The sequence below is a fragment of the Tupaia chinensis genome, unplaced genomic scaffold, assembly GCF_000334495.1.
Source record: "Tupaia chinensis unplaced genomic scaffold, TupChi_1.0 Scaffold000335_1, whole genome shotgun sequence".
Taxonomy (NCBI): Eukaryota; Metazoa; Chordata; class Mammalia; order Scandentia; family Tupaiidae; genus Tupaia; species Tupaia belangeri.
Genome location: NW_006159829.1, coordinates 2,943,867 through 2,967,362, shown reverse-complemented (window position 1 = coordinate 2,967,362; position 23,496 = coordinate 2,943,867). Strand labels below are relative to the sequence as shown.

At 54.7% G+C, this 23,496-nt stretch overlaps 1 protein-coding gene across 5 annotated transcripts in view; it reads right to left on the bottom strand.

Annotated features, from left to right (window-relative positions):
• TRAPPC9 (trafficking protein particle complex subunit 9) overlaps positions 1-23,496 on the bottom strand; it is a 635,544-nt gene that overhangs the window by 415,158 nt on the left and 196,890 nt on the right. For all 5 annotated transcript variants that reach the window (XM_006152123.3, XM_006152122.3, XM_006152126.3 and 2 more), the window contains 2 exons: positions 22,352-22,515; positions 6,993-7,145 (listed from right to left, as the gene is read on the bottom strand). In XM_006152123.3, the coding sequence (XP_006152185.1) occupies positions 6,993-7,145; positions 22,352-22,515 (317 nt within the window). The remainder of the gene's footprint in view (positions 1-6,992; positions 7,146-22,351; positions 22,516-23,496) is intronic.

Here is a 23,496-nt window from a genome sequence, read left to right as displayed (position 1 = left end):
GCCAGCAGCAGCCAGAGGACAGCAGCCACTCGAGCAGCGGGAATGGTGAGCACAGAGGTTTGCACCTGCAGGCCAACACCGTGCGCTCACAGCAGGACTGCAGGACGGCTGGGCCACACCAAGGTCTAGCAGCACAGAGGGCAGAGAGGGAGAGAAATTGGGGACATAACAGAAGATGAATTCCAGGAGGGCTAGTCGCAGGGAGGAGAGAGCCCAGGCTCCTCGAGGTTCGATAAACGACGGTTAGTGTGTGAACGGAGCCAAGCGAGGAAAAGGACGCAAGTATCAGGGAGCAGACAGGACTTAGAGGCCCGCGAGGAACTTCAGCAGTGAGAGGAGAGCAGTCCAAAGTGACCCCAGGTACTTTGCATGCACCTCTGGGTGGATGGCTTTCACCAGCAGGGAAACGCAGGAGGGCAAGCAGGTCCGGGGCAAATTATGAGGGCCCAGCGTTTAGATGAGCTGGGAAAGTGAAAAATCATCCCCTGGCGGGACGAGCAGTTAGCGTAATGGCTATGTCGCAGGACTCCCACACAGTCAGAATGCGGTTCAAGTTCCGGACCCAGTGGCTTAAACTCACGCCGGGCGCGTGTGCGTGCGTGCCCAAGATCCCGAGAGGAGAATGGAGGAGAAGGGATTGCGGCGTGGCCATTCCCCCCTGGGGGGTGATTTCTCGCTTTCTGTCTGTCTCTCTCTGTCTGTCTGGCAAGTGCACACACCCAATAGCAAAAACCTCTCCAAAAAAGAAAAAAAAAATCATCCCCTGGAGGGATGGCCATGTCCCTTCTCCATTCTCCTCCTGGGATCTTGAGCATGCACACACACCAGTGTGATTTTCAAGCGACTGGGTCCGGGACTCAAACCGTGGTCACCTATGTGGGAGTCTAGCAACATAACCACTATGCCAAGATTTCTCATCTTAAATATAAAATTCTAAAAAATCGGGGCCAATGCATAGCCTTATGGTTATGTGAGCCAGATCCCACATGGCCAACTACGCAGTTCCAGTCTTGAACCCAATGGCTTGAAAAACATGCTAGGCATGTGTATACACAGGCCCGAGATCTGGAAAGGAGGGAGATGGAGACAGGATTGTGGCATGACCTTTCCCCAAGGATGGAAGTGCTTTCTCACTTTCTCCTTCTTTCTGTCTCTCTCCAGGGAACACACATGCCCTCCAGAAAAGTTTGAAAGAAAATAAAGAAATCAGCGATTTCCAGATACCATAGGTGTTACAGGGCAAGAGTGCACCATGTTGCGGGTGAAACGTGGGTCCCGCTTACCTGAGGCAGGTTGTATGAAAAAGACCGAGGTCTCCACGAATTTGAAGAGAGGGGAAATAATTTGCTTTCTGTGAATGCATTTAGAAATCAAAATGTAACAGATCAAAGCATTTTCTACAAAGTCTTCTTTTCCTCTCTATTTTTATTTTGAAAAATATCAAACCTACAGAAAAGTTACAAAAATAGAAATGAAAACCCACATATCCTTTATCTAAAGCCACTAACATTTAACAATTTGACACATTTACTTTATTTCTTTCTATATTCATATTCTCATAGACTTTTTTGTCTGAACCATACCAAAATGAGTGTAGGCATAATTATCTTTTACCCTTAACTACGTTGGCATGTATTTCCTAAGAATAAGAACATGCAGGGACCAGCAGGTAGCATAACGGTTAGACCGCTGGACTCCCACGCAGTCGACTATGGTTCAAGTCCCAGACTCAGTGGCTTCAAACTCACACCAGGCACATGTGTGTGCATGCCCAAGATTCTGAGAGGAGATTGGAGGAGAAGGGATTGCGGTGTGGCCATCCTCCCTGGGGAGGGGGTGTGTGATTTCTTGCTTTCTGTCTCTGTCTTTATCTGTCTTTCAGGTGGGCGCACATGCCCTACAGCAAAAATCTCTCTTAAAAATATAAATAAAATAATAACTTTCTGGGACCAGCAGTTAGTGTAATGACTACATTGCTGGACTCCCACGTAGCTGACCGCAGTTCGAGTCCTGGATCCGATGGCTTAAACTCACACTGGGCGCATGTGCATGCGTGCCCAAGATCCCGAGAAGAGAATGGAGGAGAAGGGATTGTGGTGTGGCCATCTCCCCATCCCCCCCAGCCATCCTCCCCTTTTCTCGCTTTCTGTCTATCTGTCTCTCTTTCTGGTGAGCACATACGCCCTATAGCAAAAAACGTCTTAAAAAAAAAAAAAAATAACATTCTACCTGTACTTTCATTATCACCCTGGATATATTTGTCATTGTTACTATAATATCACCTGATATAGAGTATACATTCAGCTCCCCAGTTGTTCCAAAGATCTCTTTAGAGTCTTTTTTCAAATCCAAGATTTGATTAAAAATCATGCTTAGCCTTTGATGCATCTCTTCGATTTTCTGTAGAATGTTCTTCCCACCTGTTTTCACAAAACGGGAATTACAGTGATAACACCTACTTTATGGAGTGCGTGGGGAGGTTAAATAGAAACAAGGCAGACAAGGTGGCCAGGGCGGTCTTCACCCACCCACCTGACCACGCTCGGTAACTTTCACTCTCTCCCAGCAGCTGACCGGGACGACTGCTCCATTTTTCACAGTAAGGTCTAAAAGTGGTGAGTCCACACCTAGAAACACGTCGGGTCTGCTAGTGGTCCCCACACAGATGCTTCTGGACTGTCAAACTGTGAGCCACACGAGGGCCATCTCCCAGTTCCAAGATGCCACATGTGGCCACTGCCCAGAGCTTACAGGTGTCTGACACGGTCTGGCGACTTCTCACACTCACCTCAACCATCCATCGTCCACCTCAGGGCCCACGGTCTGTAAGGGCCCCTCCGTGCCCACCGTTTCCCTCTGAAACTTGACCTGCTCTCCTCTCTAAGACAGGCCTATTAAGAATCTCTGTCCCAGGGGCCAGCAGGTGGTGTGGTGGTTAAGGGCGCTGGACTCCCACATGGCCAACTGCAGTTCACGTCCTGAACCTGGCAGCTTGCTTTCTCACTTTCCCTCTCTCTTTCTCACTCTGGCCCTCTCTGGTCAAATTCAAATAAATAAAGATACATAGTTCTTTTTTTTTTAATAATTACTCTATTTATTTATTTATAGTATTTTTTTTCACATGAGTTTTGCCAGAGAAAGACAGAGAGAAAGAACGCTACAAAGCAAGCCACTAGATCCAGACTCAAACCGCAGTTGGCCATGTGGGAATTCCAGCGCCTCAACCACCAAGCCATCTGCTGGGCCCCTAGAATAACTCTTAAAAAAAAGAAAAGCATTCTCTGTCTCAGGTCAGCAGGTGGCATAGTAATTAGCAGTGCTGGACATGGCCGACCACAGTTCGAGTCCCAACTTGCGGCTTGTTTTCTTGCTTCCCCTTTCTCTCTTTCTCTGTCTCTGTATGGTCAAATTTTTAAAAATAATAACAACAAATGAAATCGAATAACTCTTTTAAAAAAAGAAGACTCTGTCTCATGGGCCAGCAGGTGGCAAGATGGTTAAGGTGCTGGATCCCACATAGCCAACTCTCCCGTTCAAGTCCTAGACCCAGCGGCTTGAGAAACATGCCAGGTATGTGTGTGTGCCCAAAATCCTGAGTAGAGACCAGAGGAGAAGGAATTACAGGGGGGCCGTTCCCCGGGAAGTGCGTGCTCTCTCCCTCTCTCGCAAGTGTACATGCCTGTACATGCCCTAAAGCAAAAATCTAAAATGAAAAGATTCTCTTTAAAAACTTGCCTAGGAAGAATCTCGGTCTCGCTCTGTCATTTGCTAGGCGAATAACCAGCCAAGAGCACCTATTAACCGTTGCTGATAAGGGCGTCTCGTCGCCAGCCACGGCGTTCTAGCTCGCGTGTGCTGTAGCCAACTGGCCTGGAGCTAGCCCAGCCTTACATGGACAAGCCACTTGGTAACCAGATTCTAGTTCTAATTTGGTTTCATGTTGTAAATTCCCAGGCCGCAAATCCCAAATTGCAGTTTTATCCCCAGCTTGGAAGGGCAGAGGGTGCCCGTCCCCTCCATGGCAAAAGAGAGGCACAGTAGCACGCCTGAACAGGCCCGCACTGGACGGTCGGCTCAGACGGCCACCGACACCCCGGCCTGTCTCGCTGCTCCTCGGCATAGCGGGACCCAGGCGGCCCGCAGGGAGGCCGCAGCCCCACCCCTCCTGTCTCACAGGCAGCTCATCGCAGCTGCGAGTCCACGGCCAAGACGAATGCCCTGGGTAAGATCCAGTCAAGCACTCCCTGGACAGGTGCTGGCCCCGCTTATTCAGCCGAACTCCCTCCTAAGGAAAAGAAGTCTGAACTTATGAGATGCCGTGTGCTGACAGCAAATGCAGTGCAGTGGTTAGAGTGCTTTATAAGCAGGGGGAAAATCATTTCATCCAGCATTTTTCAGTCTTGACACGTTAGATCCACTTGACTCTTGCAGTTCCTAAGGGGTCCGACACTGAATTTGTTTCCTACCTTTGTTAATAACACAAGAAGGATGTTTTATTAGACGCCTGCAGAACACACGAAACCTCTCATCACTGCAAACGCAGCAGAGTACAAAGAGCACATTTTACGGAGGTGTTATGGGCTGAATGTGTCCTCACGCCGCCCAAGTTCAGTGACACAGCACTCGGGTGGGGCCCTGGAGGGGGTGCGGTTGGATGAGGCCTTGAAGGTGGAACCCCGTCACGAGTTCAGGGTCCTTTTAAGAAGAGTAGGGCCCCAGTGCTCCCGCTCTGTCCCCGCCATAAGGACACAGCAGAGAACCGGGCCTGCCAGCGCCTGGTCCCAGACTCCCCGGCTCCAGGACTGGGAAACAGCCCTCTGGGGGTCGGCCGGCCTCCAGTCAAGCTACTGAGACAGAGGGGCAGGCCAGTGTTTAAAAGAGGAGAGAAATGGGCAGGTAGGTAAGGGGAGAAAGTCCAAAGAGTTTTGTTTTAAGAATTATTCGTTTTATTTTATTATCATTGTATTACTATGTTTCACTTGATGAGAGACAGGGAGAGAGATGGCAAACCACCAGGTCCGGGACTCAAACCATGGTATGCCATACGGAAGCTCAGCGCCTTAACCACCATACCACCTGCTGGCCCCCACGTCAGATCTTCACAGAGTCACTGTCACACACACGCACCGAGGAGTCTGATTCTCCAGCACAGTGAGTTGAGTAAAGTCCCTGGGATCTTTGACAACTCCCTGAAGAAGTCTTTAGGAGGGAAATCCTTGTAAGAATAAACAGGAATACAGCTGAGGCCCCGCACAGGGGAGGGGCAGGGAGCAGAGGCCCTTGCTCGTAATCCAGGCCACAGCACACTCAGGCCTGTCACAGTCCAGACTCAGAACACAGGGCTGGGCAAGACTCCCACGGCACTCCCACGCTAAGGGCGGACAGGAAAAACCCAACAAAATACTTCCAGGGAAGGAAGGCTCCACGTGCAGCAGGGGGACCGCAGTCAGTAACGACGTGTCGTGTATTTCAAAATAACTACGAGAGAGGGCCTTAAATGTTCCCACCACAAAGAAATGGTAAATATTTGAGGTGATAGATACATTAATTAGCCTGATTTTATCATTATTCACAAATTTTGATTTGACTGTACATCATAAATATATACAGTTATTTATCAACTAACAACATAAATTAAAAGCAACTAGTCAAGTGCTTGTCTCACAATAGGAGATAGTCAGATATTTTTAAAATGCTGTAAATGAGTAGTGGGGGTGGAGGGGGGCATACCACTAATATTAGCAACCTTTACCATGTCCTCAGTGGTGGTAAACTCCTCAACCATCCAGAAATGGGGATTATGATCCTTCTGTAAATTAGGAGACTGAGGACAGAGAGGCTACGTCACTCACCCAAAGCGACACTGTTAGTAAGTCCCAGAGGTGGACTCTACGCACGATACCCGCGCTATGAGCTGCACAACTCCTGAGTCCAACCCTAACCCCACTTGGCTATACATGGAGGAAGGACTGTGAGGGCAGAAAATCCCCCGAAGGTACGAGGCTGGGGCCCCCCTCCGTTAGGACCAGCGCCCTTTAAAGAAGTGGAAAGACCCCAGAGAGACACTGTCTCTGCCAGGCAAGGACACGGGGAGAAGGCAGCCATCTCCAGGCCAGGACGAGGCCCTGCCCAGACACCAGCCCTGCTGGCAGCCTGCTCTGGGGCTAGCAGACTCCGTAATGCTCTTCCACAAAACCCCTCTGCTGGCTAAGCCACTCGGCCTGTGGCATTTCATCAAGGCAGCCTGAGCGGAACGCTGCATCCCACGGTGCTTCTCAGGGAGGGGACGCACACTTCACGATGCGACATTACTAAAACAGTCTCATCCCTCATCGGCTAGTCCCAATGGTACAAGAAACGTAAGCTCCCTCCGTCCCCTTCAGAAACCAGTCCTGAAGGGGAGCTCGTCACCGCAGCTGATTAGCGGCTGTACCTAGAACACAGTCACCTCTACGTGCTGCTACGCTCAGGGTCTTCCCAGAGAGCACACACAGAGCAGTCGAGAGCGAGGACCGAGAGGCGGTGAGGGTCCACAGCTGCCCTCTCTCCTACGCACCAGCTCGAGTACTGAAGACCGGCCTCTCGAGCAGTGAGAGGACACACCTGGTTTCTGCTGCTGCCACGCATGCACGCCTGCCTGTTCTGGCACCGCCTCGGGCAGTGTGGCTCGCTCCTGACGTCCCATGGGACTAGTAAGCTCCCTTCTCCACGTTACGGCGAACCTTATGCCTTTCTGCTGACTCCAGTCTTAAATAAAGACTTGTTCTTTTAGCCAAAAATACAAAAAAAGAGATCACTTAGCTGAAAAGTCCTTCTGTTACTTTCAGGCGCACGGGTAACTCACTGATACCAAAGCACTCAGGTCGGACTCAGGCAACCTGAGTTAGGGGACAGTGAGCGTGTGACCGGGAGGGGGCAGCAAGCAGCCACAACCGCTGGCTGCCACACGGTGCCCAGCGTGGTATGCTAGCGGGAGCCAGGAGAGAGCTTACCGTCGCTCAGGTCCTGGAGCAGATTCTCCTGGCAGGAGAAATCCAGCTTCGCTTTGACGCTGACAGTGAACGTGGCTACCTGCCCAGGCAGCAGAGGGAACTGCGTCAGGGTCTCCTCCAGCTTCCAGCTCAAGAAGTCACCGTACAATTTTTCTGCAAGAATAGAAGAACGGCAATGAGGAGGATGTAACAGGCAACCTAAGGCTGACCGATTCCCCAAGAAAATTGTGACACATTCTCAAAAGCAAGAAGGAAAAAAAAGCATTTAAAATGGGTAAGTCAAAGTACTACGAGAATTCCATCATCCAGAGGTGCTGAGTGGCATCCCCCTCCACCCTCAGAAATGAGCACGAGAGGAGGGAGAAGCAGCCTCCGTGAGGGGCTTCGGGTCAGGCTGTCTTCACTCCCAGTGGGCTGCCCCTTCTCGCTGACAAAAGTAAAGCTTTGTTTATTCTTGAAAATGAGTCAGAGCACCAGCAGGTGTCATGGAGGTTCAGACACTGGATCGCACGTGACCAGTTGCACAGTTCAAGTCCCAGACCCAGCAACTTGAAAATCATGCTGAGTGCATGTGTGCCCAAAACCCTGAGAGGAGACTGGAGGAAAAGGGCTTGCAGTGTGGCCATCCCCAACGCCAGGGTGTGTGTGGCAGGGGGGAGGGTCCAACTTGGCAGGGGAGGCCGACTCAGTACAAGAGACCTTCAGAGAAGACACAGTCAGAAACGCAGAAGTGCGCGCAGCACCGGGAAGGCCTGGGCAGGACAGGCACGTCCCGAGCTGTTCTGAAAATCTGCTTCTGTCTTTAGAAGGCCCTGAGTGGAGGCGGTGGCCCTAGGCTTGGCGCTTCTTCGACCCCAAGCAGCCTGAGCCCCTGGAGGAAAACCGGTGCTTTGAGCCAGGTTTGGCGGTAAGTGGGACAGAAACTGTGCCCCAGGGTAGCTGTCCAGATTGAGCAGAGTAACCTCTGTAAGCACGAAGCCCACACAGTAGACACTGCAGGCGAGATGCCCCAGGGGGGGACGAGGACCTAGGAAGGATGGAGGGGGGCCACTGCACCTCCGGAGGCAGCTCTGTCACCTCTGCAGCCCCAGCTCCTTCCTCACAATCGGGAGTGCACTGGGAGGGCTAAAATCAAGGCCCAGCACCATGTGCTGCTCGACACCTGGCAGAACCGTGGCCCTCAAACGTCCCTACAAGTCCAGCCCCAAGTGCCCAGGGAAACGCCTGACCACAGAGACCGGACATGGCTCCAGCTTCTCCCTGGGTGGGACGCTCCAGGTTCCTGCCAGCCTGCAGTGACTGAAACAAGCCAGTCACCTCCAGGTCACCAGGGTGCCCCACCCTCCCAATGCCCCAACGTCTGCCCCCACCATCTCTGCTTGCCACTGGCTGGGTGCCTGAATGCAACCACATGTGGCCCTGCATGGCAGGGTCCCCACCTGGGCTGGGAGGACAAGTGACTAGTACACCTGCCGTCTCACCGTCCTGTGTCAGGTGCCATGTGTCTGACCAGTCCAGACCCCAGGGCGAGCGAGAACTGGAGGCCACCAACACGGCCCCGTCACTCACGAGTTCTCACTCTATAAACGCGTGTTAGACGTGTTCAAACTTAATAAATTGCGCTGTCTTAATTTCCTAATTCGGTAAATCGATTCGGAACGGAATGAGATAAGAATGCCAGGCTGCATGAAACCAGGACGGAAATCTACCTGTGCCCTGTTTGCGGGGGTCAGCTCCCAGGGCCCTCGGAGTTCAGGAAGTGTGTGGCAGCTTCATTAAACAGCGAGGAGCACCAGCCAACCTTCCCGTGAAGTACCAACACCAGCGAGACACCGAGGGCCGGCCGAACCCGCCCCCACCCGGCAAAGATCCTGCAGGCCACCTCTGGAACACGGGCACCCAGAGCTGGCCATATCTGGGGTCCTTTCCTGCGACTGCTCCCAGGGTCCTGGGGTGGGCAGGAGATAGGCGAGGACTCTTGGCACGGGTCCAGCTGTCATGGCACATGCACCAAAGAGCCTCAGGGAGCCCACTCGGGCCTCCCCGCTGCTCCCCGCTGCTCCCCGCTGCCCCTGGACCTCCCAGCTCCCCAGCACACGAGCTGCTCCCTCTGCGGAGGCTCTGGCCCCTTTCTCACACAGGGAAGTCCTGCCCCCTTCGCAGGCCGACCTGAGAGGCTCCTGTTGCATGGGGCCTCTCCCATCCCAGTGACTCCACGAGCTCCAACACACACACCGTCTAAGCTGTGCACTCCACCGGACAGCCGACCATGGAAGACTTCACCTGGACTCCTGCCACCTGGGGAGGCAGTTTCCCAGCTGCAAGATAAAGGGCCCGGGTCCACGTCCTGGCTCTGGCTGGGTCTCAGGTCAGTCACAGGAGTCCGGTGACTTCCATGTGCCTCGGTTTACTCATCTCCACGACAGTTCTCTCATGCGGAACCAGTGACCCTGTCAAACAAGCACTTAGCGCAGAGCCAGGCTCTCCTCCCACCCCCTGAGCCCCAAGCTCCGTTTCCAAACCGGGTAACCCTCGTACCCCTTCGCCAGATCATGGGGACGGAATATTCTGACAGAGAATCTGACCCTGTGCTTGGCATTCAGTGTCGGCTCCCATCCACCTCTCTCCCCGCTCAACGCTGACCTGGCACTCGGCAGGCACTCTGCGGTGTGCCGGCCCGGCGGACGGAGGTATGCCGAGCATCCTTTAGATTTGTAAGTGGGACAGATGGAGCCAAGTTATGTGGGAGAAGAATACCAGACTGGATGCACGATGTCATTGCAAGCACATAAAAACCTTCAGAGGGGGTTGGCAGGTGGCGTGGTAGCTGGGGTACTGCACTCCCACATGGCTGGCCATGGTTTGAATCCTGGACCTGGTAGTTTGTTTTCTTACTTTCCCTCTCTTTTGCTCTCTCTCTAGTCAAATTTTAAAATAATAATAATAAATAAAATTAAATAATTCTTTTAAAATATATGTTGGGGGGAGGAGCGGGCGGGGGACAGCAGTTGGACCAAAATAAATAAATAAATAAAATAAAATAAAATAAAATAAAATAAATGTTCACATAGAAAATGGAAGAAGACATGCTGAGACGCCAACAGTGGCTGTCTCTGAGGCTCCGGATCGCGGTAACTGCACATTGTTTATACTATGTGAATTTTCTACAGTGGGATCTATTAGAATCTCACAGACAGACCCGCCACATACGGACACGCGCCCATGACCACGCTAAGCTCTCACTCTAGTCTAATGGAGAATCGTTCATCCCCACTCACGGAGGACCAAGGCAGGGAAACGTGGCCTGCGCCCACATTCACAGCAACCGAGCGCCGTGACCCAGCCGGGAGTGGGGAGGAGGGGGCCTGCGCCTGTGCGGAGTCTTGTATGGTGTGCCAGGCAGCGTGTGGACGAAGGCGAGGGCGGGAACCGACGGCACGTGTGTCACTGTCTGAGCCTGCAGGGCAAGCTCGGCTGAAGCAGCAGGAGGACTGTGGCAGCTGCACAACCTCGCACGCACCAGAGGCCCAGCCGAGCAGACCAGGGAGAGGCCAGTCCAGAGGGGCAGGCAAGCTCTGCACACACACGCGCACACACACACACAAACACACACGTCTACACTCGCTCGGCAGGGCAGGACAGGGCAGGGCACTCGGGAAGGAAAGGGCTGGCCCTAGGGAACACCGGGTGGAGCTGCAATGACCACCTGTAAAAGCCGTGTGCTGACTTGACGGCAGGGCTGCACGGTTCCAACCAGTGAAGCAACTGAGGGTCGGAGAGTGTAAGCAACCTACCCAAAGCTGGACCGCCGGAAAGTGAGAGAGCCAAGAGTCACAGCCAGGCGGGCAAAGACCTCGCCCTTCCCATTGCTCCAGCACCTCTCACCCCTCATCTGAAGCCACTGACCAGCCAGCACAAGGAGTGGGGAGGGTGTGCCGGGAAGCCTTGGCAAGGTGACGGGGGGTAGCTCCCTGAAGGAGATCCTAGGAAATACGACGTGGTCGTTGACACCAGGAGCGGACAGTCAGGCCTGGCTCTGAACGCTGACACTGCCACGCACAAGTTCTGTGAACACACGCGGTTCCGAGGTGCCCATCTACAGACAGAGGCATGTTGGAGGTGTTGTGAGGGCCGAGTGAGAGGATGTGGTCTCAGCCCAGCCCGTGGCCCCGGCACCTGCTCGGACCGTGCCCGTGAAAGCCACGGGAGCTCTGCAGGCTGCGACAGACTTGCTCTTCGCGTTCACTGTGAAGCCACTCAGTAGCCCATGGCAGGCACAGCGTGGGCTCTGGAAACAGAGAGATCGAGAAGATGCCACCCTGACCCTTGAGGGGGCCAGGCCTGGCAGCAACGGGGCTGTCTATGACTGTAGGAGATGCTGGTGTAGGGGCATAAAAGTCCCCCAAAGCTTAGACCAGATGAGACAGAAGGTCCCTCTCGATTTGAAGATCGTAAAGCTGTATGCCATTACACACAGAACAGATGCAGTCGTAGCCTGCTGACTAGCTGATACCCCAAATGAGGGTGGGATACAACTGGACGGACCTGCGGGGCCTGGCTCTGTCTGTCCAGCCTGCAAGGAAGCACAGCTGGGGAGAAACTGTCGCTGCGGCACTCCTCTGTCTGTTGAAATACTTTTCATTTCCTAAGTGTTTCCACCGAGAGATGAACTTGGCTAAAATGAGCTCTGCGACCTCCTCCGGGCTCCCCGAGGCCATGGCTGCGGACACCTCCGGACAGAGGCCAGGAGACAGCGTCCGTGATGACGGGCCAAGTCAGAGCGTCACCATCCCCTAGGGTTTCTCCCAGGCTGTGGGGGCACCTGCCAAACACGCCCAAAGGCGGCGAAGTGGAGGCCAATGATCGTCGCTGCCAGGTTCCGGCCCTTGAGAGGAGGCCACCGACGGCCCCCACGTCGGGCATACTTGCACGGAGCAGGGACCACGCTGAGATCTGGACTCAGAGCGTGCCACTGAGCCCACGTGGCTACTGCCCGCACAGGCCCTGCCCTTGTGCCCGTTTCAGGTCGGCTTCGAGGCCACCCAGAGGCAGGCCTGGCTCTGCGGACAATCTACTCCTTAGTGAGTCCCCAGCTGGGCCTGGAACAAACCTGTGACAGAGTGTGTGCTTCTATTTTAAGAAGTACATTTTTTCCTAATTGTAATTTTCTAGGTCGGCATGACATACCAAGGACCCTGACAACTAGCCTGGAATTTGGTTTTTAAAGTCCTCGGGAGCAAAGCCAGACAGTGGCTCCTCCTGCCTGCCCTGCACGCTCGCTTACCCCACCTGTGCTCCCGATGGGCAACACGCCAGGCCGTGCCATGGTGATCACAAAGCACAGACCCTGCCAGAGTGGCACGCACAGGAGGCACCCGGCACAACGGCTGGGGCTGCGTGGCAGGCCCAGGTTCAGTTCCCAGCCCAGCATCGAGAGGTGGGAAGCTGGGGTGGGGAGACACACAGCACAGGAGCACCCTGTCAGACACGCCCCTCCTCTCCACGCATGTGCACACACTTTCCTTCTCTGCCTCTCACACGATAGGGGAAAAAAGGCACTGCATCGTGTCCTGGGGTCGGCCTGTCTCATAAGCATCTCCAGCGTGGCCTCGGCACCGAGTAAGAGGCACGCGTGTGAGAGCACCCCTGTGGTCCTGCAGGCCAGGCACACAGGCGAGGCACCGCAGGCCACCAGGAGCGGCCCTGTCCTTCTGGAAGCACCACAGGCCCATTCACTGTGGCTCGCCACAGGGCAGAAACCACCCGGGCTGTGCAGTCAGAAACAGCTTCCGTTCAGCGAACGCCGTCTGATTCCCGCACTGAGCAGTGCTCCTCTGGGACTGGGCTCATGGGTTATTCATGTGCCTGCGTGGCAGCCGGCACAGAAATGCGATCTAAGTGTCTGATTGCTGAACCCATAAAGCCGAGGGAGGGAGTGCCACCGTAATCGCACATAAGCGAGGCAGTCTGCAGCGGGAGCGGCGAAATTCATTCTACTTGAAGGGTCGGGAAAGCTTCTAAAAGATGGCCTGCAGACTGCGCTGCAGATGAGGGACAGAATCCAAGGTGCACAGAGGCTGTCTGGGAGTGAGCAGAGTCCCAAATACAAAAAGCTCTGCAGATGAGGGACAGCATCCAAGATGCACAGAGGCCGTCTGGGAGTGAGCAGAGTCCCAAATACAAAACTGTGCTCAAAGATGGCCGGAGACTGTGGGAGCCCACCCTGCAGCCTCGGGGACTCCTCTGGGTGGCCCCAGTACTGGGGATGGCCAGGGAGCAGGCGGTGCCCAGCAAGGCCTTCTCCAACAGCCAGGAAAAGGCGAGCAGCTGGCCCAGCCACACTGGTGCACGCCATGAGGAGCTGGAAGCCACGTGGGAGCAGAGGTCTGGGGCCCAGGCCAACCTGGACATGCCGGTGTGGGCACAGGCTTGCGCTCCTAGCTGAGGGGAGGGCTGGGGCAGGAGGCCCATTGTGGTTTCTGCCTGTGACGAGCAGCAGTGACTGGGCCTGCAGACCCTGGGAGGGAAACACAAAGGACAAACGGTGCCGTCCCCAGGGCAGACGATCGCGCGGAGGCCGAGTCCCCTGGGCCCGCACCCCCTTCCCGCATGCGTGGCACTCACAGCACCCGTGCACAGCCCAGCCTTGCCACCGCACGCCGTGCCCGAGGGCAGGGTTCGCTGTGGTCTTGCTCTGCGGAGTACAGCACTTGAACACAGTGGGGGCTGCAGAAGGTGCCAGAAGGGGGTGACAGGAGGGGCAGCAGGCCACATGACCCCCTCTCTCAATGCCAGGCTAAGAAACAGAGGATCACAACACGACTTTGAAATCCTTAGGAAAGAGCGAGGAATAGGCCTTCCCGAAAGGCGGCGGCACTCGGTGCTCGGGAGCTGCTGCTGACGGAGCACGCAGTGAGCTAGTGCCGCCCCAGGTGCTGCGCACTCTGACGACACGGGATGGGACAGATGTGTCCGCCACAAGGACTTGGGCCATCACAGAAGCGAATCACCTGGCCCAAGCCTCCAGCCAGCCAGCACAAAGCCAGGATCAAACCTGAGTGGGTCAGGGAACCAGCAGTTAGCATAATGGCTATGTCGCTGGACTCCCACGTAGTCAACTGCGGTTCGCATCCCAGACTCGGTGGCTTAAAACTCACACCGGGCGCGTGTGCGTGTGTGCCCAAGATCCTGGGAGGAGAAGGGATTGTGGCGTGACCATCCCCCCTGGGGGGGGCGGATTTCTCACTTTCTGTCTCCATGTCTCTCTCTGTCTGTCTGGCCAGTGCACACACCCTATAGCGAAAACCTCTCCAAAAAAACAAACCTGAGTGGGTCAGACTTGAAAGCTGTTACCTTCCCCAAACGAAGAGCTGAACACCGAGAATGGCCTTGCCCCGGGGACTCGCCCACAAACCCACTCCCACCCTGCCACGTCCACGCACAGTGGCACATGGCCTGAGAGCTGAAAGACTGAAGAAACAGAGCCTGTGCCCACTCCTCGTCCCTGGGGCACACCACTCTTTGATGACACTAAGAAGTGAAGACTGGGGCCAGCAGGTGGCACAGAGGTTAAGACAGCCAGATCACACGTGGCAGGCTGAGTGGTTTGAGTCCCAGGCCTGGCAGCCTGAAAAACACTCTGGGCACATGTGGGCACATGCCCAAAATCTCCAGAGAGAGTGGGGGAGAGGGACTGTGATGTGAACATCCACTCCGGGAGGTGATTTCTCACTTGCCCTCGATCTCTACCTGTTTCCAGTAAGCACACAAACCCTAGAGTAAATTGAAAAAAAAAAGTAGAAACCACTTTTCTACAAGATTTATTTTTAAAACTTTGCTCTGCACTGGCACAATTTTTTTAAAGAACTACCTAAAAATAGTTTAGTGCACACAATTCAGAAACAGACCAGACTGAAAAGTTAGGGAGCCCAGCAGGAGGGCCAGTCTCAGGGCCAGGACAGCCAGCCTGTTACTAAGCCGGGCCCTGAGAACTGTGGAGCAGGCAGCCTGTGTCCAGGGAACAAAGGGGACGATTAGCCCTGGCTCAGAGCTGTGGCCCCCCAGGTGCTTTGCTCTAGCCCTGGCCTTCCCCTGGGGACCCCTGCCCCATGCACGGAGGGGAGCTGTCCATGGCACTCCTGAGTGCTTTCTGGTTTTGCTTTGCCAGTTTTAACCCAAGTGGATGCTCATTTATCTGGGGACTCGTTAGATTTCATCATTCCAGGAAAATCAGAGAACAAGGAGAAAGTTGAGATGGTTTCTGAACACACATTAAGAAAGAAAAAGACAGACCTGCCACGTCCAGCACAGTGGCACGTGGCCTGAGAGCTGAAAGACTGAAGAAACGGAGCCTGTGCCCACTCCTCGTCCCTGGGGCACGGCACATGGCCTGAGAGCTGAAAGACTGAAGAAACAGAGCCTGTGCCCACTCCTCGTCCCTGGGGCACACCACTCTTTGATGACACTAAGAAGTGAAGACTGGGGCCAGCAGGTGGCACAGAGGTTAAGACAGCCAGATCACACGTGGCAGGCTGAGTGGTTTGAGTCCCAGGCCTGGCAGCCTGAAAAACACTCTGGGCACATGTGGGCACATGCCCAAAATCTCCAGAGAGAGTGGGGGAGAGGGACTGTGATGTGAACATCCACTCCGGGAGGTGATTTCTCACTTGCCCTCGATCTCTACCTGTTTCCAGTAAGCACACAAACCCTAGAGTAAATTGAAAAAAAAAAGTAGAAACCACTTTTCTACAAGATTTATTTTTAAAACTTTGCTCTGCACTGGCACAATTTTTTTAAAGAACTACCTAAAAATAGTTTAGTGCACACAATTCAGAAACAGACCAGACTGAAAAGTTAGGGAGCCCAGCAGGAGGGCCAGTCTCAGGGCCAGGACAGCCAGCCTGTTACTAAGCCGGGCCCTGAGAACTGTGGAGCAGGCAGCCTGTGTCCAGGGAACAAAGGGGACGATTAGCCCTGGCTCAGAGCTGTGGCCCCCCAGGTGCTTTGCTCTAGCCCTGGCCTTCCCCTGGGGACCCCTGCCCCATGCACGGAGGGGAGCTGTCCATGGCACTCCTGAGTGCTTTCTGGTTTTGCTTTGCCAGTTTTAACCCAAGTGGATGCTCATTTATCTGGGGACTCGTTAGATTTCATCATTCCAGGAAAATCAGAGAACAAGGAGAAAGTTGAGATGGTTTCTGAACACACATTAAGAAAGAAAAAGACAGATCAAGACAGGAAATCTAGACAGGGGCCCTCTCTCCCTCCAGTGGGGACGTGGCCGCTCGTCTGGAGCAGCCTGAATCATTCTGATGTGTCAGTTTCCCGGGCCATGCACCCAGGAGAGGAAACCAGCACCCGTCTCCCACTCCCTGGGGCGGCAACCTGCAGGCTCCTCACCTACTGCATGCCTGGCGCTGTCCTAGACACCAAAGAGATGCGAAAGCTTGCTCTGGAATGTGAGAGAACACCCAGCCTCCAGCACCCAGAACCTTGCTCAAGAATATGCACACCGCTAATAACTAACAGAGCCGTGTCTTGCAGCCAAACCTGTTGGACTCCAAACCCCATGTCCATGTCACCAGGCAAGCTGCATCGGAACTACAGACACGTGTAACTGCAAACAGCAACGACCAGGAAGGGGATGGGCAGACCCCAGTCCGACCAAAAGGTGCAACGGGCTGGAGTTGTCTCACACACAGCAGGGCACACAGTCCCCACCTCAGCACAGGACTAAATGACATTGCGAGCCCCCTGCCTAGAACCCTCTGTTCAGAACCCTGCTATTTGCAAGCACGAAGCATACTTAGAAAGATGCCAGCAGCCTCGGCAGTGCAGACCATGGGGTGCTGCCCTGCCTGGAAGCCTCACGGCCAATCATGGGTTCTGATCTTGAGTCAAGCTGAAACGCGCCAGGCATGTGTATACCCAAGACCCTAACTGCAGAGCCAGGAAGGGGCTGCGGCTGACCAGACCCGGCCAGAGTGCTTGTCTCTGTCTGTCTCTATCTCACACATGCATGAGCTCTCTCGTGAAAGAACTAAAACTTAAAAAAAAAAAAAAGAAAGAAAGAAAGAAAAATATCTACCTGTACTGCTTATTTCTGTATTGAGTTCTGTGGCTTAAGAGTGACACACAGATAACAGGCAAATCCACTCATTGGAAGCCACTGTTTCCCTCGGATGCCGACGGCCCAGGCACTGCTAAGAAGCAGCAGAAAACCCACGCACGACGGGCTTTTCTGTAGCTACCGCAGGCGGCTCAGAGGGCTGGAGAGCCCGGTCGTAGACCTTCGCGTCTCAAAGGCTCTTCTCGTCACTACCGTGGGACGTCTAACGGGCCTTCACAAGCTCCCGGGCCCCAGCTACAACGTGCTGTCGGGAACAGCGAGAGACATTAATCACAGAGCAGCAGTGTCACCAATGCTTCCCCTGCGAAATGTGGCTTCCGACGTAACGGTCCTTCTTGGAAAGCTAAAGTTTAGTTCAGTGCCATTAAATGAGATCGGTTCTTCTACACGGATAACACAGAAAGGCAAGGGCTGCCGGTCCTCCCCGGTGAGAGGCCATTAGTACGTGCTTCTGGCTGTACAAGTGCCGCACTACAACGTCGTGAGAAAGCGAGCAATAAGGACACCCTCACCTCAAACATCTATGAGCTGGTTTCGGTTTTTATTTTGTTTTGTTTTTTAAGTTTTTGCTAGAAGGTGTGTGTGCTTGCCAGAGAGAGACAATGAGAGGGAAAGTGAGAAAGCACCCCCTGGAGGGAACGATCACGCCGCAATCCCTTCTCCTCTCAGGATTTGGGGCCCACATGCACACATACGTGGTGTGATTTTTAAGCTTCCAGGTCCACTACCTGAACCATCGTCCGTCAGGTAGGAGTCCAGAGCCTTAACCACCATGCCATGCCGCCTGTTGCTGACCCCATTTCTGAGTTTTTAAGTCTCTCTCTCTAAGTAAACCAGGGCCAGCAGGTGGCCAAGTGGGTTAGACAGCCAGATCCCACATGGCCGACCACACTATTCAGTCCTGGACCCAGTGGCTTGGAAAGCATGCCGGGCTGTGTGCACACATGCCTGAAATCCCAAGGAGAGTGGGGGAAAGGGATCGCGGCGTGGTCATCCCACATGGGGATGCTTTCTCATTTTCTCGATTTTTCTCTCTCTCTCCAGCAAGCACATACACCGTCTAGCAAATTTTTAATTAAGTAAACTAGAGAAATGAAATTCAAGAGTACGTATGTGCCTGTATGTGTACATTGTACTTGTGCACACACTCACATTCTCACACACATCTTACACAATCGTGGAAGAGCTAACACAGACAATTGTCCATCTGAATTTTATTACAATGAAACCTGTGCTGACTTAAGCAAAGGCAGCAGTTGGCATTTCTCACCATCAACAGACTTGCTCATGCGTAAACCATAATAAGAATGATTACCTGACACCTCCAGGTAATCCTTGTCCTGACACGAGGTGTGGCATCCATGCATGTGTGCATGTCGGGAGCTGGAGGGCCCGCGACCCACCTGCCCCAGCAAAGCCTACAAAGCCGATGGCCCAGGCCTGCCTACGATGGACAGAGTGTGTAATACTGAGCTACCGTTTGGGCACGTCGGAGAGCAGGGGGATGGCAGGAGAGACAGAACAAGAAACTCCTTTACAAAGGCCGGTGTTTGAAGGGAGCACATGTGCAGAGACTTGGGGCCCCTGAGGGACTCTGAGTGCCTTCCCGGCATCGGGATGAGGGAAGCGCAGAGCCCACAGGCCAGTCCCGCATGCCCGGGCACAGACGTATGTGGTCTGTGGTGGTGAGGGGCGCACTGAGAGCGGTGGCCATCCTTCAGGTGCACGGGGATGAAGTGCTCCTGTGCTCGGGCTGTCCCAAGGACCTCCATGCCCGCGGTAACATCTCACGCCATGGCCCCCCCGGCAGCTGGTCCTAGGGCTAGCAACTGTTGGGCACCTACTATGTGACAAGCCCCGTTCTCAGGCCTTAGGCACACGGGATGCAGCCGTGAAATACCAGACTGCTGTCACCCCCTCCCAGAGCGGCCTCTTCGAGGTGTCGCGATCACCTCGTGGGCGGCTGTACCATGTGAAGCGCCACTCATCTGCACGAGGAGAGCACCACTACCAAAAGCTATTCCTACCACCGAAACGACTCAGCCGTGCACGGGAAATAATGCCAGGGCCAGGGATGGGGCGCTTAGTTCCACGTGGCAAAGCTGCGGAGAGCAGACAAGTGAGACCCTTAAGGAAGCTGCTTAAAATAAAGACAAGGTTGCAAGGGAGCCAGGTGCTACTTAATATCCACAACCGAATCGGAGGGCCCCACCCTACCTCACATAAACCTCGCCCAGTCCTTGGTGGAGACGTTTTCCCACCCTCCCACAGAGCAAGCCATCCGTCAATACTGACAGCCTCTGGAGCAACGGCATAAGTGACAGGGACGACTCTCTGTGTATCCCGGAAGCAGATGGTCTGCTTTCACTTATTTAATCCCACATGTAAATGGACTGCAGTTTGGGACGAGAATTTTCAAAAAGAGTGATAGCTTTACTTTTCCCCTCGGAACTGTGCCGTTTTGAAATGGCTAGACCGTGCCATAGATTATGTGTTGGTCTCCCTTCTGTCCGCAGGATGACAGGCGAGGGCCAGAGCGAGAATCGGGAAGCCTGCTCCTCACTCTGGTCCCCAGTGAACCTGCCACGTGAGCTCAGACAGGTCAGGAACTCTCACTTTTCCTGTCCACGACGTGAGGGAGCCGCACAGCCACCCCAGGGGCTGGCACAGACCTGGCGAGCAGCACAGGGAAAGACACGACCACAAAGGCCAGTTAGCCGCCAGCGAGGCACGATGGGGACGAGATGTGAGGGCTGGAGGGCGCAGGGACGGTGGCCCTGTCACAGGGACCACTGCCGAACGCTCCGCCCTTGCAATTCTATCTGTTCAGAAGCGCCCAGGTCTGCGTGGCAGCGTAGAGGTTTACGGGGGCTGACCAGGTGGCTGCCTGCAGGGAAGGGCGGGGACTGGGAGGAAACACCAGGGGACTTTCAGGGAGGGGGAAGGGTTCTATCTGGTTTCAGAAGCGCCCCGGTCTGCGGTCTGCGTGGCAGCGTAGAGGTTTACGGGGGCTGACCAGGTGGCTGCCTGCAGGGAAGGGCGGGGACTGGGAGGAAACACCAGGGGACTTTCAGGGAGGGGGAAGGGAATGTGCCTGCAGCTGTCAAACTCATCACATGCACTTTAGATTTATACACGGCACTGCATGTATGTTTTACCAAAAGCAGAAAAACTGAATTCGAATTAATGACATAACACGCTGGAGCATTTGGGGTAAAACATACTAAAAACTGCAGCTGACTTTGAAGTACATTGAAAAATAAGATGGATTAATGGACAGAGAGGCAACTACATATACATGTGATAAAGCAAATCGAGCCAAATGCGAATTACAGAACCTTGTTGGCAGGCCTGCAGCGTTTACCATAAAACTCTTCCAGCTCTTCTGTGTGTCTGTGTATTTCCATAATAGCCGTCATGAAGAGCAGGTTCCAGAGAGCCCAAAGGCTCAGGGGCAGCATAGGCTCAGGTAGCCTGAAGCCAGAGCGGAAGCCGGGCCTGTGAAGGGGCAGCGCCGCGCTAACTTCCTGTGGGCCTTCCAGGAAGGGGAGGGTCTGGACAAGGCGGCAGAGGGGGAGACTTACGAGGAGTGGAGAGCTGGACACCTAACTGGGAGCCACGCAGCTCACCTGGAATCTCACCGTGGTCCACACGCGTTACCTGTTCATCACCCTTCCACCAACCGGTGAGACAGGAACACCCTTCCTGCCCTCACTAAACGTGAGGAACCCAGTCCCTCTGGCCTGGGCACCTGCTACATGCCAGGCCCTGGAAAGAAAAGAGAAAACCCAGGCACCGCCTTTGAGAGACTCAGCCCCTGAGCACTCCTGGGACACACAGGGCTACCCCATGAGTCAGAGCACCTGAGACCAGGCAGGACCCAATAACGCAGTCTCGGGAGGGTTTCCCGGAAGGGTAACAGCTAAGCAGACCCACCAAGGATGGCCTGATTGCACGGATGAGCCAACGAGGGCCCAGCAATGAGCAAGCGGAGCTCTAGAGAGGAAGCCGTTGACCTGTGTCCCAGAGCAGGGAACCCGGGAGTCCCCGTGTGCCACAGCAGGGAACCCGGGAGTCCCCGTGTGCCAGAGCAGGGAACCCGGGAGTCCCCGTGTGCCAGAGCAGGGAACCCGGGAGTCCCCGTGTGCCAGAGCAGGGAACCCGGGAGTCCCCGTGTGCCACAGCAGGGAACCCGGGAGTCCCCGTGTGCCAGAGCAGGGAACCCGGGAGTCCCCGTGTGCCAGAGCAGGGAACCCGGGAGTCCCCGTGTGCCAGAGCAGGGAACCCGGGAGTCCCCGTGTGCCACAGCAGGAACCCGGGAGTCCCCGGTCCCAGAGCAGGGAACCCAGAAGTACCCAGTCCCTCCCCCTGCTCCCGTCACTGGGGACCCTGCTTCTCAGTCTTTGAGGAATTGAATTAAACACCTGAATTTCACCCCTTCCGCCCCCATTCCATTTTTGAGGACTAAATATGTAGGATTAGGATGAAGAGCCTGCATCAAAGCCCTTCATCTAGTACTCTGAGCTGAACCCGCTGTCGGGCGGGCTGACGCCTGGACCAGCAGGCTAACGCGTCAGGTAGTGTCGGGGAGGGTTTAGCTCCACTCCTGCAGTTCACCTCGCCTCTTCACAGCTCAGCGGCTGGAAACTGCTGCCCTTCTTTAGAATAAGCTTGATCGGTGACCGCGCAGCATTCATTACGAAATGCCCGTTGTGCAGTGCGGGTCCTCACCGGTCTCCCTGCTGAGAGTCCTTGAACGACAACTCTATTGTCCCAGGTGCCAGAGACCCCCAGCCCCAGTCCAGGGCTTCAGGTCCATGTTTTCACACCTCTCCTCTTAAACTTGGCACATCGGTCTTCAGGAACTAACCTCTAAGTGCTGGGCCCGCAGAGCCCTGGGTCAGTGCACGGTCGGGTGGAGCCCGGCCTCTGGGCTTCTGAGCCTACAAACGCCGCTCTCCAGTCCATGCCTCGTTCACTCATTCAAAAAATCACTTTTCTGAAGATCCGGCCAATGCTCAGCCCAGTACAGAGCACCAGGGGCGTAAAGCCGTGGGCGCGATTCCTCTACTGTCCTCGGTGTGTCCTTCGAACGTGAGCGGTATCCCACTGGCGTGGCGGCACTAAATTACAAGTGGGAGAAGCCGGGAGGTTCCTAACACTGCTGTTTACAGTGTCTCTGCGAGCACAGGGTGTGCACATTCCTGGGGCCGAGCCTGCTGGAGAGACCTACCTTTGGTGGTGAGAATCTTTGAGGTGACTTCCAGCTTCTCCAGGGGTTCCATCCCGATGTTCTCCAACGTGATCGCGAGGGGCTGAGTCTCCCCATTGTAGAGCTGGACAGACACGTTAGCAGACACTTCATCGCCGGAAGGAGGCTGCAGTGAGTGCGCAGATCTGAAACGACAGTAAGGGCGGCGATAAGGTGCAAGAGAAAGGAAGAGGCCAACACATTTCAGAATTACGCACACAGGGTCGCGGCTCGCCGCCCTTCTGCACCTCAGAAGTCAGGGCCAGGAAACTTCAGTTTTAGACACGGAGCTCTGTGCCCAGGTAGCAGGGACAGGAGGGGAACCCCACGCGCAGACACTCCTGGGACTCTGTCACGAACAGGCTCACGCTCACTTAGCCTTCATTTCTCAGTGTCCGTGAGACTCATAAGTACTGAATTACTAGATTACGGAGGGCAAAAACTTAACAATGGGCTAATTCAAATGAACCGTGAACATGTTGCTCCCTCAGAATACAAAACACGTCACCCTTGGGGAGGACGGTGACACTCCCGACGCCGACCTCGGCGAGAGCTTCCAGGCCAAGTCCAGGCCTGCGTGTGCTCGCACTCCGGGCTTGCTGAGGCCCGGGGCGGGTCACGGCATCCAGGCCCCGTCAGGCTCCTCTCCTCCCCACACCCATCTCTCTCATTCGTGGATGAAATAAACTTAAAAAAAAACAGAAAAAAATCAAGCACATAATTACCTTGGAAAAAGCTACAGATTTAAGTGGAAAACATAAATGAGTCACTTGGACTGCAAACTGGGGCCAAAGAGAAATGGAAAACGAATGCAGCAGCCTCTGTCCCACGGTAAACCCTGGATGTGGCGCGGTGCTGCTCGGCCATGTCTGTGGGCTCTGTGCTCACACCGGCAGCCCCCGTGGACGGTGCCCGGCACCCGGCCCTGCCTGGAGCTCCTGCACTGCCACCCTAGGTCTGCGTGCTCTCGCGTGACTTCTACCGCCTCTAACTGATCCGCCACACTCATTACCCAGGCCAACTCCCCAACCCACAGACGTGACAGTCGGGCAGGGAGGCCACTGGTGACCACAGGGAAAGGCTTTGGGCAGCATGGTGGGGACGAAGCTGGCTGACAGCAACAGCAG